At 51.5% G+C, this 14805-nt stretch overlaps 5 protein-coding genes across 5 annotated transcripts; 2 read left to right on the top strand and 3 right to left on the bottom strand.

Moving 5' to 3' along the window:
* Positions 1–2: 2 nt before the first annotated feature.
* BD324DRAFT_617506 (hypothetical protein) lies at positions 3–1938 on the top strand. The gene is made up of 4 exons (XM_022014928.1): positions 3–709; positions 778–893; positions 968–1648; positions 1707–1938. The coding sequence occupies exons 1-3, from the start codon at positions 296–298 to the stop codon at positions 1548–1550; spliced, it is 1113 nt and encodes a 370-aa protein (XP_021872701.1). The 5' UTR covers positions 3–295; the 3' UTR covers positions 1551–1648; positions 1707–1938.
* BD324DRAFT_617503 (glycogen synthase) lies at positions 1928–5353 on the bottom strand. Its single transcript, XM_022014927.1, has 13 exons — positions 5177–5353; positions 4756–4886; positions 4642–4704; positions 4470–4601; positions 4310–4427; positions 3942–4269; positions 3682–3900; positions 3445–3640; positions 3101–3405; positions 2953–3065; positions 2853–2915; positions 2490–2814; positions 1928–2437 (listed from the first exon to the last, which is right to left on the bottom strand). The coding sequence occupies exons 2-13, from the start codon at positions 4878–4880 to the stop codon at positions 2193–2195; spliced, it is 2232 nt and encodes a 743-aa protein (XP_021872700.1). The 5' UTR covers positions 4881–4886; positions 5177–5353; the 3' UTR covers positions 1928–2192.
* Positions 5354–5415: 62 nt separating this feature from the next.
* BD324DRAFT_587615 (armadillo-type protein) lies at positions 5416–9428 on the bottom strand. The gene is made up of 12 exons (XM_022013756.1): positions 9089–9428; positions 8966–9022; positions 8715–8885; positions 8242–8663; positions 8023–8181; positions 7099–7970; positions 6554–7056; positions 6245–6508; positions 6070–6196; positions 5852–6018; positions 5682–5794; positions 5416–5630 (listed from the first exon to the last, which is right to left on the bottom strand). Exons 1-12 carry the CDS (start codon positions 9230–9232, stop codon positions 5594–5596), a joined length of 3036 nt encoding a protein of 1011 aa, XP_021872699.1. The 5' UTR covers positions 9233–9428; the 3' UTR covers positions 5416–5593.
* Positions 9429–9446: 18 nt separating this feature from the next.
* On the bottom strand, positions 9447–11948 carry BD324DRAFT_617499 (tryptophan-tRNA ligase). The gene is made up of 11 exons (XM_022014926.1): positions 11298–11948; positions 11105–11248; positions 10925–11053; positions 10759–10878; positions 10665–10711; positions 10435–10624; positions 10299–10382; positions 10127–10259; positions 9769–10074; positions 9644–9730; positions 9447–9603 (listed from the first exon to the last, which is right to left on the bottom strand). The coding sequence occupies exons 1-11, from the start codon at positions 11780–11782 to the stop codon at positions 9511–9513; spliced, it is 1818 nt and encodes a 605-aa protein (XP_021872698.1). The 5' UTR covers positions 11783–11948; the 3' UTR covers positions 9447–9510.
* Positions 11949–12929, top strand: BD324DRAFT_617494 (signal peptidase complex catalytic subunit SEC11). The gene is made up of 7 exons (XM_022014925.1): positions 11949–12081; positions 12130–12239; positions 12307–12405; positions 12474–12524; positions 12581–12697; positions 12750–12786; positions 12835–12929. Exons 1-7 carry the CDS (start codon positions 12034–12036, stop codon positions 12910–12912), a joined length of 540 nt encoding a protein of 179 aa, XP_021872697.1. The 5' UTR covers positions 11949–12033; the 3' UTR covers positions 12913–12929.
* The last annotated feature ends 1876 nt before the right edge of the window (positions 12930–14805 follow it).

Here is a 14805-nt window from a genome sequence, read left to right as displayed (position 1 = left end):
AAAGCATGCTCAATGTCTCAGAGCGGTGAGTCACTTTTGTCAGGTCAATCATCTTATTATTACCATTGCGAGCTTCGGTGATGGGTCTGCCTTTCTGAGACAATCAATCGCTGCAGATCACTCCTACATTAGAGGATCGGCAAGTCTTATCGCCTTGCCCCGATTCTGCGTCCATTCATCTCCTGGAGAACGAACGGGATCTCCGCGACTGTGGCCGTGCCATCCATCCTAGACTCGCTCGCTGGCTCATACACAGCCTTGTGCGTGCTGGTTAGCTCCTGCCTCTCAAACCGCCATGTCCTCTCGACACTCTCCACAGCCCAAACGTCAAGCATCCATAGCATGTATAGCACTGGTAGTGATGACGGGGATCATCTTCCTCTTTGGACATCCTGAAGCGCCTTCCAACATCTGCTCTTCGTTCGATCGAGATTACCTGGTCGGAGTAGGCAAATACGGAGGGACCAGGACAGACAGGTTGAAAGCTTACAAAGCTCAATTCCCTGCCCTACGACCACTGACGGATCGCGGACGACCTACTGCTCCTTCCCCATCTGGTTCAAAGGATCATCAGATCACTCCATTTGATTGGCCAACGATCAAAACGCTGTTCGCGTTCGGAGATTCGTTCACGACAAATTATCAGTATAGAATGTACCAGGAATGGCAGGATCGAGGGGATGGGACATTTGACCCGGCCGTCCACTTGGTGAGTGCTGTCGGTGGTGTTGAGAATCGTTGCTTTCATGCGCACCTGTTGACAGTCTTTACCCATAGAATAATCGCAAAACCGATAGAATATGGACAGACTGGTTATGGTCAACCTTTACCGATACGTCCAAGACGAAATACTACAATCTAGCCAGACCAGGCGCTACCATCTCGCGGGAAGTGTGAGTCTTGTCGGATACCTCAGGCAGCCCCTTTGGATGTCAACAATGTGCTGACGCTTGGGGTTCGGCTCCAGTCTACCTCCAGGACAAGAAGAATGGGGAACACTCGAAGATCAACTGGCAGATTTCGAGCAAATTTTCTCTCGAGGCTCTGGCCAATCTAACAACAACAACAACGACGACTGGCAATCGAACTCGACTCTATTCCTCATGTTTTTCGGTATCAATGATATATCTCAGTTGGACAGAAGGACAGCGTTTGACTCGCCTATTCAACAGACCTGTGGTCAATTCGCTCATGCTCTATTCGAACAGAGTTCAAAGCTGTACGACATGGGCGCTAGACATTTCGTCTTTTTGAACGCTCACCCATTCTATCGTTCACCGAAATACACGCTGGAAGGTGGCGTGGGACACGATGTCTATGGACGGGTGGTCGATTCCGTCACTTGGTTCAATGAGGCGTACGGAGATGAAATCGAATTGTTCAGACAGAGACATCCACAAGCAAACGTCATTTCATTCGACCTATTCAGATACATCGATCTCATCATGGATGAACCGGAGTTGTTCGGCATGACCGAGACGGAGCGATTCCACATGACAATCGATGATACCGGAGATGAGACGAATCATGGAAGATTGGGCTTTGTGTGAGTCATAGAGAGCGACAGCCTGTCTCCGGTCAGTGACGTTGCTGATAATGTTCTCGCCAGATTCCGTGACATGCAACATCTCTCATGGAGCACACATCTGTGAGTCTGGCCAAAAGATGATTCGAGTCAATCCTCACGCCTCCCTCTTTTCTCCCAGACTCATCGCTCGAGCTTTGAATGGCCTCTTGCTGCGTAAATCAACATCCTTCACCAACTCAGTAGCCACGGAGACGGGACTGTACGTGTACCCATCGGAAGAACCAGAGTGGTGATCTGCAATACCATCTGCACATATCTTGGGTTCTTTTGTGACATCTTGAAACATCTTATTCATATTGTAGTATTATCCACCTATCTGGACAATTTGCATCTGTCATGTTCATTCCTGCACATTGGTTTGCATACTTGGCATACGAGTCATCGAAACGTCACACTGTCAAAGCGTTAAAGGCTTTATTTCGAAGGTAGAAGAATCGCGGTCGATAAAGGGGAAGGTCAGGACAGAATGAGATATTAAAAAGAGACAAGAAACAGAAATGAAAAGCAAGGGAGGGAATCGGCAAGCGAGCCCATATCAGAGGTATATTCCACGCTACTCGCCCCTGTCACACCTCACCACGTCTCTCTCAGCACGGCTCTCCGCCTAGTGCCCGTTCACACCATTACTCTCGCTATCTCCATCGTCCCCATTGGCCTGAACGCTGCTGAGGGCTGCATCGGCCTTGGCGAGGTCCTTTTCGGACAATCTTCGTCCACCGTGAGGTGTCGCTTGTCCAGAAACCCCAGAGAAGGCGGATCCAAATGAGTCCGATCGATTACGAGCCTTCATGACTAGTGGGAAGGGATAAGAGGTTTCATCCTCCTCTTCGTCATTGATGGATCGCCAGCCTGATACGTGTCAACCGACTTTTTGCTTCATGCTATTATTCAAGCAACTCACTCTTTGCACCCATGTAGTCCTGTGTGCCAAGGTGCTCCATCTCCTCCGTCAACGTGCCAATGTCGCCCGGGGTCATGGCTCCAGTTCTCATCCTGGGACTTCCTGGAGCAGACAAAGGTGCGCCAATCCTCTGCACGCCGGTAAAGTCGGGCTCGTCGTCGTCAAACGAGTCGGGGTATGCTCGTCGGAGAGCCAGTTGTCGGGCCTTGACATACTCCAGTCCGAGTTGTTTCCAATCGAGAAGCTCTGACAATCTCTCAGTTCGGTTTCGTTGATTGATACGAGATCGTCGAGATTTGGAAGCAAAGTCGAGCATTTGGTTGGTCTGAACAAGATCAGATATGCTATTACGACGTTACTCACGAGTTGGCTGACAGACTCTTCGATACCTTGACCTCGTCGATCGACAATGTAACATCCATAGTCCTAGTCCTATTAGCATTGCCAGTCCGTCCAGACCCACCTCTGGTTTCTCCAAGAGATCCTCCATGAAGCAACCGAATCCAGACAAGTTGGTGGTAATGTTGGGGATACCCATGACAGTACACTCGGCGGGCGTGTATCCGAAAGGTTCGTCTGGCTGTCAGTTGGTGGTTCGACTACCTGCTTACAATACGACGGGAAGACACCCAAATGACATCCTCGAACGAATTCCTCGTAGTCCAATGGCAAGATGGGGTTGTTAGAGTTCAGGAATTCGGGGTGGAAAATGACCTTGACTCGGTCAGTCGATCGGTTGAACAGTTGAACACGTCGGATCTGGTTCAGAATCGGATCATTGGCATCGTCCGCCATGTTGTGAGTCACGATCGGAGGCAAAGAGTTTCGCTTGAGGGCAAAGACTCGTCGCTTGATCAAGACCTTGTCCTCGGCTGAGAGGAGGTCCTCGGCATTTGGCACTTCGGTACCGTGTTCCCTGCAGACGTCAATTGTGCACCTCGCGTTGACCACTCACCCAGTGTACCTGGCGGCGTGCTCGAAGATACGCTTTCCGATCCGCTTGGTAACTTGGTTCACAGTCTCCTGCAATTGTTGAGTGACGGCTTGGCCCTTGAGCGCCTCAATAGTGTACGAGTTGGTAGCAGCAGGCATGATGATGAAGGCGACGACTGTCATCTTTGAGCCTTGGTTCTGGAGTCGGTAGTTTAGACCTGGGAGATGATTGAGCTCGGCACACCGCTGATACACCCACGGGCAAGAGACTCGATAAACATGTCAACACCCTTGTTCCTGAATTCATATCGACCAGCCGTGAAGAGGTAGATTGTGTTGTCGAGATCAAAGTCGTAATGACCGTAAAAGTGTCCTCGAATGAAGTCATTAATTTTCTCCTTGGCCTGGATGTGCAGGTTTTGGAATTCGTGCATGGCAGCAAACTTCTTCACATTGAGACCGTTGGGCAGAACGCCGTCTGAAAGCCGGTTAAAGAGTGTCCGATATACGTTTGCTCACCTGGTTTACGCTTGAGCAAGTGTTCACTTTCAAAGGCCGTGATGTGGGAGACGGTAGTGAAGACGTCCGCACAATGAGCTGCGGATCGTTCGATACAATAACGGTGGTAAATGCCTCTCTTTCCAGCTTCGTGATCGACGTCAAAGTACTGCAGGTTGTTGTAGAAGTCGACACTTCCAGCGCAGAGGTAACGACCGAGAAGTGTAGCGTGGGTGGTGAAGACGGTAGTCACATCAATGTGTCGTTTTCGACACAGGGGGATGGCGAGACCAGCTTGCCATTCATGGAAATGGGCAATGATGGCCTTGCTGGTTTCTCGGGATGAGAACTGATCGGTCAGCTATGGGATTTTTGGCAGCTTGACGCACCTCTCCCAAGAACCAAGCGACAATGTATCCAAAGACAATAGTCTCGTTAGTCTCGTGATCATTCGGAGGTGTGGGGATTCCAGCGAGGTTCCAAAGATCAGTCTTCCATTCGTCCATGCTGTTTGGAATGAGTCCCGAGTCCCTCAAATATGATGCTCACCGGTTGTAACAACTTCCAGTGTCGAACAGAAGGACTCGAGGGGCACCTTCAATCAGCCATCTTCCATAGATCATCTTGACGCCCTTTTCACGCATAGCTTCAAGAGTGTGAGCAAAGGCGCTACCGGGTTCACTGAGGTTGTGAGCGAAATGGTTCCACCAATCGGACTTACGGCTCCTCCGCCTCGACTTCCATCGGAGCGGTCTTGTAAGATAACGGTCCAATGAGACATACTCTGTATGACCCGTCAGGACTTGCCCACCGTATACGATGAAGCCCGGCTCACCGGTCGCCAAATTCTCGGACCGTCACAGGAACTTTGGTCTTGATGACGGTGTAGATACCACCAACCTTGTTCGCTACTTCCCAAGCGCATTCAAACAGCAGAGGGTTGTGAGCGTTTCGCACCATCTTGATCTAGGTTAAGCTGCGTTAGCTAGGTACGCTGTGGGTCAGATCTGAAGCGGTGTGTGTAACGGAATACACTGGTGGATGACTGGAACCGAGGACAGAATGAGAAAGGGGGAAGATGGGTCACCGAGCAGTACTACACTGAGCCGTAGTCGGTTGACGTTTGCCGGGACGGCATATTGTCTCGTACACCCATATCTGTGCTGAGTATCGTGCATGTATGCAGCACATACCGTCATCCAGCCAAGTGGGAATGCCAGAAAGAATAGGTAGGACCCCGGATCAACCCCACTCACCTCGATGTGTCTGTACAGAAGAGCAGGTTGGGAGATGTAGCTTTCAAGCTGTCACTATGTCTATCTCTCTCACTCTCACTTGACTCCAGATCGTGTATTGTATAAAAAGGCAAAAGACAAAGAAGAGCAGACCAGCCTCCAGATGAGAGAGAGCAGTTCGGTGGTGAGAGCGGAGTGGAGATGGAGAGAGATTCCATTTGGGCATGACGTCTCTTTTTTCACTTTTCTCTTCTTTTTTTGCCCCACATTCATAATGAAAACGGAATCAAAATAGTTTGCCACGTGCTCAAGCCACCCCAAAAACCAGCAACACCTCGAGAGGTCGTGGTGTCCATTCCCACTCATCAATCACATGTGCATGCAAATGCAAGAACATTCGTCTTGTCTCTGTCTGTGTGCCTCTTGTCTCTCTGTCTTCTACATTTGAACATCTTGAGCATCGTATCCTTCGTTCCTGAATTGTATCAGCCTCAGTGGAAACTAGCCTTTTTGGCTTTGGCCTCACTTTTTCAAAATCACCAATCCCTCCAAGACCGAGGCATATGGGAAATACTCGTTCGTCCCTAACTCTGCTCTCTCTCCCGTCGCTATCCTGACAGGTGTCTGATGAGTTTGGAACTGATAGGATCTCATGATCAGTATCTACTGGGATAAAATCTGCGTCGCGTCACTCACACCACTGATACCCATGCGCGTTCCCGCCAACCCGATCGTGTTCACAGCTTGACCCACACGGACAGTCGTTGCCAACTCCTCTTGTTGCTCGTTCAGAGTGATCAGGAATTGAGGGTACATGGCGGTGACGAGCCAGTAGAGCATCCAGTGATGAGAGCCGAGCACAACTGCAGCCGAGTCAACCTGATTGTGTCGCTGAGCCTTCTGGGCACACTCACAAGCTTTCGAGTTGGTGAATGAGACGAGAACAGACAGTAGACCCGCGACAGCCGTCCGAGACATGACTTGACCATCGTGATAGAACGGATTAAGTCCAATGGTGCCCTTGCCCATGTGGACCAGACCCTAGCGCACGATCAACGCAGATCCTCCCATCTCAAGATGTCCGCTCACCTGCGCCACTCGGACGATGAAGAAGCAATCCGGCTCCTTGTAGTAGTACACCGCGAGCTGTCTCAACATTTGCGCCAATCTCGCATTGTTTGTACCAGCACCGACTAGACCCATCGCGATGATGGCATTCTGAGCCACTTCAAGGTCCGAGTCGTGCGAGTATTTCGAAAGCGTATCCAGGATAGATAATTGAGGGTTGGATGCTGAGATGAGTCCAAGGGCAAGAGGAACAGATTTTCGAATGACAGGATCTCCAAACGTCATCTGAGGCACTAATCAGTCTCTTCCGTGCTGTGTTTTCCCCCTCACCAGGTGCTGATACTGCCTCAAAGCCATCTCCGCGCCGACCTCCTCTCCCATTGCGATCAATGCAATACCAATGGTAGCAACCGCTTGATGCTTCAGAGGCTTGCTCTCCACCTGCTCATCTTCGTCCTCCTCGTCCTCCTCTGCCTCTCCAGGCGGCGGGGGAACAGGGGCCTCGATAGACGATGCCGCGGGGGCAGAAGCAGGAGCGTCATCGCCTGAAGCTGGCTGAGCTGATTCTCCCCCCATGGCGACATCTCCATCTCCCTCAGCAGGCGCTGCGGCAGTCCCAGATGCGCCCTCGGTAGCAGGCTCTTTGGGGTCATCCTTCTTCTTCTTCTCTTTTGCGGCATGCTCCGCGCACAGATGCAGCATCTTCTGGACCTTGAGCACGTTTCCAGTGCCGGCGTAAGAGCAAACATCGACCAGAATCTCGGCAGTTTGCCCGATTTCATGCTCGACTGCCCGTAGGGTTTCCAGTGTCGCTTCCGACGTGTCCTGAGAGCCTGAAACAGATTCAGCAATGGAGATCGGTCATCCAGACTCACCTAGGAAGAGCAATCCAAGGGCCAGAACCAGGAAGATTGTCCATTCCGAGTCCAAAGCAGTCGATTCTCGCTCGAGCAAGGTCCTCAAAATACCCGTGGCAATCTCCTCATCGGCTGACCCCACAAACACAAAGCCCAGCGCCAATGCAGCCATGCTCGCCACTTCCATTGAATTCGCGTCGTCCGCAATGTGAGGCAACAGCAGATCACGGATATCTGCTCTGCAAGTCCCGGCGTAGGCGATTCCAATACCGTTGATGGCGCTGATCTGAAGTGGGAGTGATTTTGACATGGTATGCTCTTCCAACAGGGCGAAAGCGACATCCGGATCCGGTCGTATACCCGAGTGCAAGATGCCCATGGCGAGGAAAGCGCCAGCTTTGATATTCTCCTCGCTTGAATAGGAGTACTTGTCGATGAAATCAATACCGGCTTCCGAGTCCCACATCATGCTCAATCCAATGGATGCAGTGGCTGACAACATTCCCTGCTCTTTGTTCTTGTAGATCCAACTTTGTCCCTCGGGTGCAGCAACCATGAGCTTGTCGTTCCCAAATCCAGCATTGACAAACGCATTGACGAATGTGGAAGCGAGATTGTGACGGGCAGAGTCAGCATTGTGTGTCGTTCGTGTCGTCTCGAGATGGGTTTTATAGATGTCTTCGACTGATCGAGGCTCATGTACATCGACTGCCTTGCCAAAGTTGCGGAAATGATGCGACAATTTCGTATTGCCTAAACATAGCAATGTATCTTCGTCTTGCAGCGGCGCTGGGCCGTCGCCCTCTTTCTCGGTATCCTCGGCAGTATGAACCCAGTGGAGAGGTATCTGAGCTCGAGCGAGAAAGTATGATAGCTGTTTCTTCATCACACTGCTGACATGTCAGAGAACGAACGCTTTATCTGCGTTTCGACGTCACTCACGGGTTGGTCGGCGCTGCATACAGCTCTCTTATGAGTGTCCTGTCATTCAGACGCACAGCAAGGGCCAAGGCTTCAGGATAGCGGTTGAATTTGGCGTATATTTCCGATGCCGTTCGCAGAAAGTGAACATCGTCAGGAGGTACCAATAATGGCACGCAGCTATCAAAGCCTCAACCTCAACACAGAGAAGACGATGTCGTGGAGCATTCGAAATCTCACCTAACCATATACTGACACACTCTCGGCCATGTCTTCTCATCGATCCTGCTGACAATCTGCTCGATGCACTCGAGCTCAAGCAGCAGGTCCACAGCATCGGCCTCGGCATTATGCTTGAGGTTGAAATCCACCAACTCGAGAGCCAGACTTCTCAATTGATCCACCGAATAATTTCTATCTGATGTCTTCTCTGCTGCGCCGTTCGCCTCTCCATTCATGTGTCCGTTGACATGTTCCTCTTCTCCGACAAAACGAGCATTGTACTCTTCCCCAAGTTCAGAGGAGAGATGACGGACGTATTCGTGGCCCCAGGATCCGGGTGCTTCGGTAGATTGAGAAAGAAGACGGTAGAAGAGTGTATCACGCTTTCCGGTATCCGAGTATGTCATGGCCAGCACAGAGAGGATCGAGGCAAGGAGAGACTGGATGATGGGGTAAGCATAGGTCCATCGCTCCTGCCTCATCAGACGCACCTTTTGCTCTTTCAGACTGTCACTCCATCCTTCGCGTATCTGACCAAGCTCTTCATAATGAGGTCTGAGAAATTTGAGAGGCTTGGGAACACTGGTCATTGAACTGGTGGAGGTCTTGATCAGAGTTCGAAGGGATTCGAGAGCGGGAAGGTAGAGATTGGTGTCGGATTCCTAGCGTCGACAGCGTGTCAGCTGATCGATCGCACGCTTAGGAGTTCGACATCGTTTTAAAGATGCCCCCCTTGACGCACCTTGAGACGCTCCACGAGCATCTCCAACTCGGTCTTGAGCTGTAAATCCTCTTCAGACTGGAGCGATGACTCAACGTCAGCGGACCCTTCTCCTAGTCTGCAATCTTGACACTAGCAACTCACGATCTCGACTTCTTCCGATTCTCCCTTTCCTTTGCCTTTTGCATCCCCGTTTATCTTTGGCTTCTCACTCTCATCCTTCTTCTTCTCAGGATCGGTGGAAGGAACGAGAATATCTGCTGACTGAGGATCCTTGTCTTGCGACATGTTGATCGGCACAGAAGACGAGCTGATTTCCGGTACAGTGGTAGTCTCCTAGGTGCTCAGATATGCCTGTCTGGTCGATTGAGAAATGACGAGTGGACGATGGGAAGACGCTGGCTGGACAAGGCTGATAGATCAATCACAAGGTCTCTCTGCGTGGGCGTCCGCGTCCAAATCGTGAATCAGTGCTCGGTTGAAATTTGCTTCCGCGCGCGCCTCAACCATCGACATAATGCATATGGAATGTGAACCAGAACTTGTCCTGCTCTATTGTATGTATACTATTCCTGAGTCTTTGCGACTGGACGAGGGTCAATCTTCCTCGTTGGGTCTTGGTAAGCATGCAGAATCTCATCCGTGACAGCCGCTCGGTTCTGCGCAGTATCAGCATGAATGTGCAGCAGGAAGACCCACCTTTTGGAATTCCTCGACCACAGCTGTAATCTTCGCAATACAAGCTTCCTTCATCTGAGATGTGCTCAACGTGCCCGCTCGGTATCCCTGGAAAATCAGCCATGATCTATTGACCGTGCGCTTACGTCTGACAACGACTTCATTTTCTCATCGTCATCTTCAAAGAAGCTCAGATACTGATACGCCACGTCAATGTCGGGGTTTCCGCCCAATCTCTGGTGCTCCTCTTGTGTCGCCCCACCACCCGAGAACGCGTGAGATTTGATCTTTTTGGCAATCTTTTTCGCATCGTCCGTCATGAAAATGGCAGAGTTCTCGTTGGAAGCGGACATTTTGGTGTTGGCACCTTGAAGCGCGGGGAGGAATTTGGAATGAAGCAGGCACGGCTTCTTGTATCCCAACTTGTCGGCGGAATCACGGGTCACCAAGAACTACAACACGTCGTCAGCTCGAAGAATGAGCTGAATGTCTTGTCATACTCACGTAAGGATCCTGGTCGATTGCACACGGGATCAGACAGGGAATGTCGTCCCTTTCGCCGAAGATCTGAGGGAATGAATTCGAGAACGACGGAGTAGCTTGGATAGCGGCAAAGTGAAACATTCCTGCATTGTCGCTGCAGATGTCAGCTCAGGTAATCCTCGTGGTGGCTCACGAGTCAGAGAAACCGAAGACGCCCTTGACATTGTTCACGGTCAACGTTTTGCCCATGAGGACCACATTGCGGTAGAAAGGGCCACTGCAATGACTCGCATGAGCTAAAGCGCTCAAAAACCACGGCTCTCACTCACCCGACATAGCTCAGATTGGAGAAGATGAACGTCTTCTCTGGCAGTACACCACAGGCAATGATGTCTTTGATGTTGTCCTGACCCATCTTGTGATAATGGTCCAACAGATTCAATGGCTTTTTGGCCTTGATCTTCTTTTGCAATGCCGCTTGCTTCTTTGCATCGCGTTCCAAAAGGTATTTCTCGTCATCTAGGAATGTAAGCCCAACGCAGCTGGGAGTAACGCTCACCAGTGATTTGGACCACCAAGGGCACGTTGAATACACGTTGCAACCATCTGCAGCTGTATGAGCAAAAACCAACCTTTGGTTGGAAAAGGCTCACGCTGTGAACATGAAAGGAATGAGGTGACCCATGTGCATGGAGTCACTGCTTGGACCACGTCCAGTATACAGATAGAACGGCTGACCTTTTTCGTATCGATCCAGAATCAAATTGAAATCGCTGAGGTGTGTTGGCCAGGCAGCAGGCAGCAGGCACGTGAACTCACCGGTGGGAGAAAAACGTGCCTCGTCTCAGCAGCGGATGTGGTCGATGCCCAGTCAATTTCTCGAACCGCTCCAGGAGATCTGGCGATATCATCGTGGCTCCGAAGCGCCTGACGACCTTTTCATAGTCGCTGCAGGGTCAATCAGCCATGACCCACACTTAAGACAAGATTTTGACACACATTCCAGTCTCCTTTCCATCAGCGTCCACTCCTCCTTCTACGTCAAACGGGGTGATCTTCTGCTCCCGAGCGACCGCCGCTGTCTCGGTCCCTTCAGGTATTGGCGAAGGTTGCAGACTAGCGTGAGATGGAGTAGCGGCATCTCTGTGATCTCGTTAGCTAGGCACTTGGTCCCGATCTAACTTTCACCCACACTCTGCTGACGTTCCTCGAATGAGTCATTCTCACAGGCTCTTTGACAGCTTCCGGAACCTCGTCGTCCAATTGCACTCTGGCCCAGTCTGCATCCGATACACCTTGATTCTGGGCATTCCTCTCCTTCGCCGCGGCGCTTCCGCCCTCGTTCGGTCCAAAGATGTGCTCAGGTTGAGGGAAATTCATCTTGCTCAACTGCGCACTGAGCTGCTCCGACACGCTCTCAGATCGATTCTTGTTGCGAGCTTGAGTAATGTACTCTGGCTCAGGTCCTGAGATATCACCAGTGTCATTGGACCGTATGGATGTTGTGGAAATGGCAGAGTCTGGTGCGGGAGGTAGATTCGAGCGATTTGGGATCTCCAGATTCAGGTTGGAAGGAGCTGGTAGCTCGAGTCTGGAGAGTTGATCGGCCACTCCACCGGGGGTGAGCACAGGCTCTCTTCGACTCGGTTGTCTGGGGGTGCTCTGATTGTCTGCCATGGTTTACGGAAAGCTGGACCCTCGGAGCTGTAATGGAGACCTTACTCAACATCAGCTGCTCGGGATAAAGGGCGAGAGGCGAAATGATAAGCGGTTCCTGTTGCATGACGTGGCACGACACGCCGCCAAGCTTCCCGGTGAGCTGGCGCGAGTGGTGATCGAGAATCATTTGGATGCTTCACTGCATCCAAGTTCATTGCGAGAGCTCCTGGTCGACCGAATCCGGTCACTAGACCCCTGTCAAGACCGCAATGTTCTCCTCGGAGATTGCGCGACTGCGCAAACTGGGTGTTCAAGGCGTGAGCAGGCCGCACAGAGTGGGACAGTCGCTAATTCTTACCCTCCAGCTACTATTTCAAGCGCTCAACTTCCTGACGGTTGTTGCTTCTGGCCTTGCAATGTGGAAGGCGCTGTGTCTAGTGACGAACTCTGAATCGCCGATAGTTGTTGTGCTGTCGTGGGTCCGAAATTCGTTGATCACAACGGGCTCGCAGCTGATCATCTCTGTCTCTCTTCCTCCTTAGTGGATCTATGGAGCCGGCGTTCTATCGAGGGGACATTCTCTTCTTGACAAATCCCGCGGATACACCATACGAGATCGGTGATATCACAGTCTACAAACTGTGGGTGACGCGGTGTCGCTGAGCTTCGTCTCCTTGACTCATGCGGTCCAAATGCTGATGCCTCATAGACCTGGGGGAGATATCCCCATTGTCCACCGAGTCATAGAATCCCATATCACGTCAGTGTGCCTGTCTCCATCTGCAGCGAAGTCTATCCTGATGATCTGCCGGATAGGAATACAACACAGAGGCTCCTGACAAAGGGGGATAACAATACTTCAGACGACCTCGTACTATACAGCCCGGGAATGGAATGGGTCGAGCGGAAACATGTCATCGGAAAAGTCAGAGGGTGAGTCAAGTACGACGTTGTCCGCATCTCGTCAAGGCGCTGATCAGCGCAGGTTCCTGCCGTACGTCGGATACGTCACGATTGCAATGGTGAGTATTCTCGACTCAATGATTGTCGATGACTGATATTCTCTGTAGAACGACTTTCCGCAGCTCAAGTATGCGCTTCTCGGTAGTGTAGGACTTTTCCTCCTGATTCAGAAAGATCAGTCATGATGTATTCATCAACGGGAAAGACCTCTTATTGCCCTTTACTGATCGGCTCCTCCTTGCTGATCGGCTGCCAAGCCCACAAAGGATTGAAATTTGACTGACCCCATCCAGCCCAACCAAAGCGAGCAAATCGTTTCCTCTCTCTTATCTTCAACCACCACAACGTTCAGGATGGCCCGGAATGTTGCCTTTCAAGTGGGTTCTCGGGCTCAAGTGGCCTTGGATCCCCAGATCCTCATCGTCCTCGTATTTGTTGTCATCATGGCCTACCTCATCTTTGGCGGTGGAGGCAACGATAAGCAAGCTGAATCCGCATCCTCGGCTGTCGCCGTGGCAAACCCCTCGACTTTGCAAAGTGTGACAACTCCGAGGACTCCTGGATCTGCCAGTAACACCATTTCTTCGACACCGACCTCCGGCGCAACCATTCCCGCGACCCCCACCTCGGAAGGCACCGTGCCCTCTTCAGGTTCCTCATCGTCATCGGCTCCGAGGTCGCCACAAACTTCCAGACCTCCTCAAAGCCCACGTCCGGTTCGACCGGCGCCACCGATCTCCGACCCGGCGAAGCTCCGAAGGATCGACACTTCGCCAAGACCCAGTGTCTACGCGCCGGACAGGGTGACTGGCGCTCAACCCATGCGGACCCGATCCCCAAATTCCGGAATCAAGTGGAAGGATGATGAAGATATCGGTCAGCCATTGACTGAAACCCATTCAGACGACATGATGTTTGGAGATCAAACAAGGCATTTCAATTACGTCAATCACGAAGATCTGATCGATTACAAAGGAAAGGTCCAGACTCCAGAATGGAAGAAGAAATTCTCCATGGCTCGGTCGTACAAGGACATGACCGTCAGGAGTCTGCTGCAAGGCAGATTAGATCCCGTGCTCGAGGACTTTCTCCAAACGGTGGAGAACATTGCGAGATATGACGCTCGGATCTACGGGTCCATGAGCGATGAATCTCTGCTGAAGCGCGTTCGACCGTTGACACTGTCGGCATTGCGCGAGCAGAAACAGCGACCCGAGCTTGTTCTGCAGCCTCTGGAGGACGATTGGGATCCTGCTTGGGGAGCTCTACCGCGGATAGCCACCATGGCAGCTGAGCGAATAGCTGACGTGTTATCAGCGGAGGACGTCCGGCAGATCCGAAAATGTATGGACACAAGATATCAGACTGCACGAAGGGTTCAGGCCAAGAGAGACAAGAACAGATCCTGGAGCCAATTTGTGACTCGAGCTCGAGCGGAACGGATCCAAAGTAATACAATCGATGCGAGGACGCTGTGCATCGGCTGGTTTGCCGACCACTTCCGATCGACCAGCTCCAAGAAAAGGATGAATCATAACGATGACGAGGAAGCCGACAACGGCTTAGTCAACATGACCAAGGTGTTAGGAGCAAAAGTTGCCAACCTCTTGAGATGGTTGGAAGCTCTCGGTGATTGGATGAGACGATATAGGCTCTTCACCCCTAGTGGAGTCGATCTTTGTGGCAATGGCACTCGACTAGCTATCAATGGAGAACTGAGAGACGACATGGTCTATCGATTCGAGCGGACACTGACGATCTTCATGTGGAGTGAAGGGGAAGACATGTCGACCTGGTTTTGGCGAATGCGGGAAGCAGAAGATTCGTTTTCGACGGCGCATGGTTCCCTGGTCAATGATGTGAATGCTCTGGAAGACGTGACTGCAAACAACACCAAAATTCGAACCGAATGCATTCAGACCAGGCTGGTCTTTCGCCCTGGGTTGACCGTGAAGCAGACCACAGACGCTCTGTCCGGCACTCAAGGGAGGGTAGATACGTCTGTCGCCCTCGCCGCACAACTTGACAGGCATCCAAAATCATACCGATATGACGAGCCTTCCAAGGTCTGGTACGAG

The sequence above is a fragment of the Kockovaella imperatae genome (assembly GCF_002102565.1).
Source record: "Kockovaella imperatae strain NRRL Y-17943 chromosome Unknown BD324scaffold_3, whole genome shotgun sequence".
Taxonomy (NCBI): Eukaryota; Fungi; Basidiomycota; class Tremellomycetes; order Tremellales; family Cuniculitremaceae; genus Kockovaella; species Kockovaella imperatae.
The sequence above is the reverse complement of the archived record's forward strand: the minus strand, read 5'-3'. Positions and strand labels throughout refer to the sequence as shown.

Excerpts from the sequence above, each read along its gene's own strand:
- BD324DRAFT_617506 (XM_022014928.1), top strand. The coding sequence starts at position 296 with ATGTCCTCTCGACACTCTCCACAGCCCAAACGTCAAGCATCCATAGCA. Across the intron at positions 710-777 it reads TTGACCCGGCCGTCCACTTG|AATAATCGCAAAACCGATAG; the intron begins GTGAGTGCTGTC and ends CTTTACCCATAG. Across the intron at positions 894-967 it reads GCTACCATCTCGCGGGAAGT|TCTACCTCCAGGACAAGAAG; the intron begins GTGAGTCTTGTC and ends GTTCGGCTCCAG.
- BD324DRAFT_617503 (XM_022014927.1), bottom strand. The coding sequence starts at position 4,880 with ATGGTGCGAAACGCTCACAACCCTCTGCTGTTTGAATGCGCTTGGGAA. Across the intron at positions 4,705-4,755 it reads GTCCGAGAATTTGGCGACCG|AGTATGTCTCATTGGACCGT; the intron begins GTGAGCCGGGCT and ends CGGGTCATACAG. Across the intron at positions 3,901-3,941 it reads CTTGCTCAAGCGTAAACCAG|ACGGCGTTCTGCCCAACGGT; the intron begins GTGAGCAAACGT and ends ACCGGCTTTCAG.
- BD324DRAFT_587615 (XM_022013756.1), bottom strand. The coding sequence starts at position 9,232 with ATGTCGCAAGACAAGGATCCTCAGTCAGCAGATATTCTCGTTCCTTCC. Across the intron at positions 8,886-8,965 it reads TGCTCGTGGAGCGTCTCAAG|GAATCCGACACCAATCTCTA; the intron begins GTGCGTCAAGGG and ends TGTCGACGCTAG. Across the intron at positions 8,664-8,714 it reads ACAGTCTGAAAGAGCAAAAG|TCTCTCCTTGCCTCGATCCT; the intron begins GTGCGTCTGATG and ends CCCATCATCCAG.
- BD324DRAFT_617499 (XM_022014926.1), bottom strand. The coding sequence starts at position 11,782 with ATGGCAGACAATCAGAGCACCCCCAGACAACCGAGTCGAAGAGAGCCT. Across the intron at positions 11,249-11,297 it reads TCGAGGAACGTCAGCAGAGT|AGATGCCGCTACTCCATCTC; the intron begins GTGGGTGAAAGT and ends ACGAGATCACAG. Across the intron at positions 10,625-10,664 it reads CTTGGTGGTCCAAATCACTG|ATGACGAGAAATACCTTTTG; the intron begins GTGAGCGTTACT and ends TTACATTCCTAG.
- BD324DRAFT_617494 (XM_022014925.1), top strand. The coding sequence starts at position 12,034 with ATGTTCTCCTCGGAGATTGCGCGACTGCGCAAACTGGGTGTTCAAGGC. Across the intron at positions 12,698-12,749 it reads GTCATCGGAAAAGTCAGAGG|GTTCCTGCCGTACGTCGGAT; the intron begins GTGAGTCAAGTA and ends TGATCAGCGCAG. Across the intron at positions 12,787-12,834 it reads GATACGTCACGATTGCAATG|AACGACTTTCCGCAGCTCAA; the intron begins GTGAGTATTCTC and ends TATTCTCTGTAG.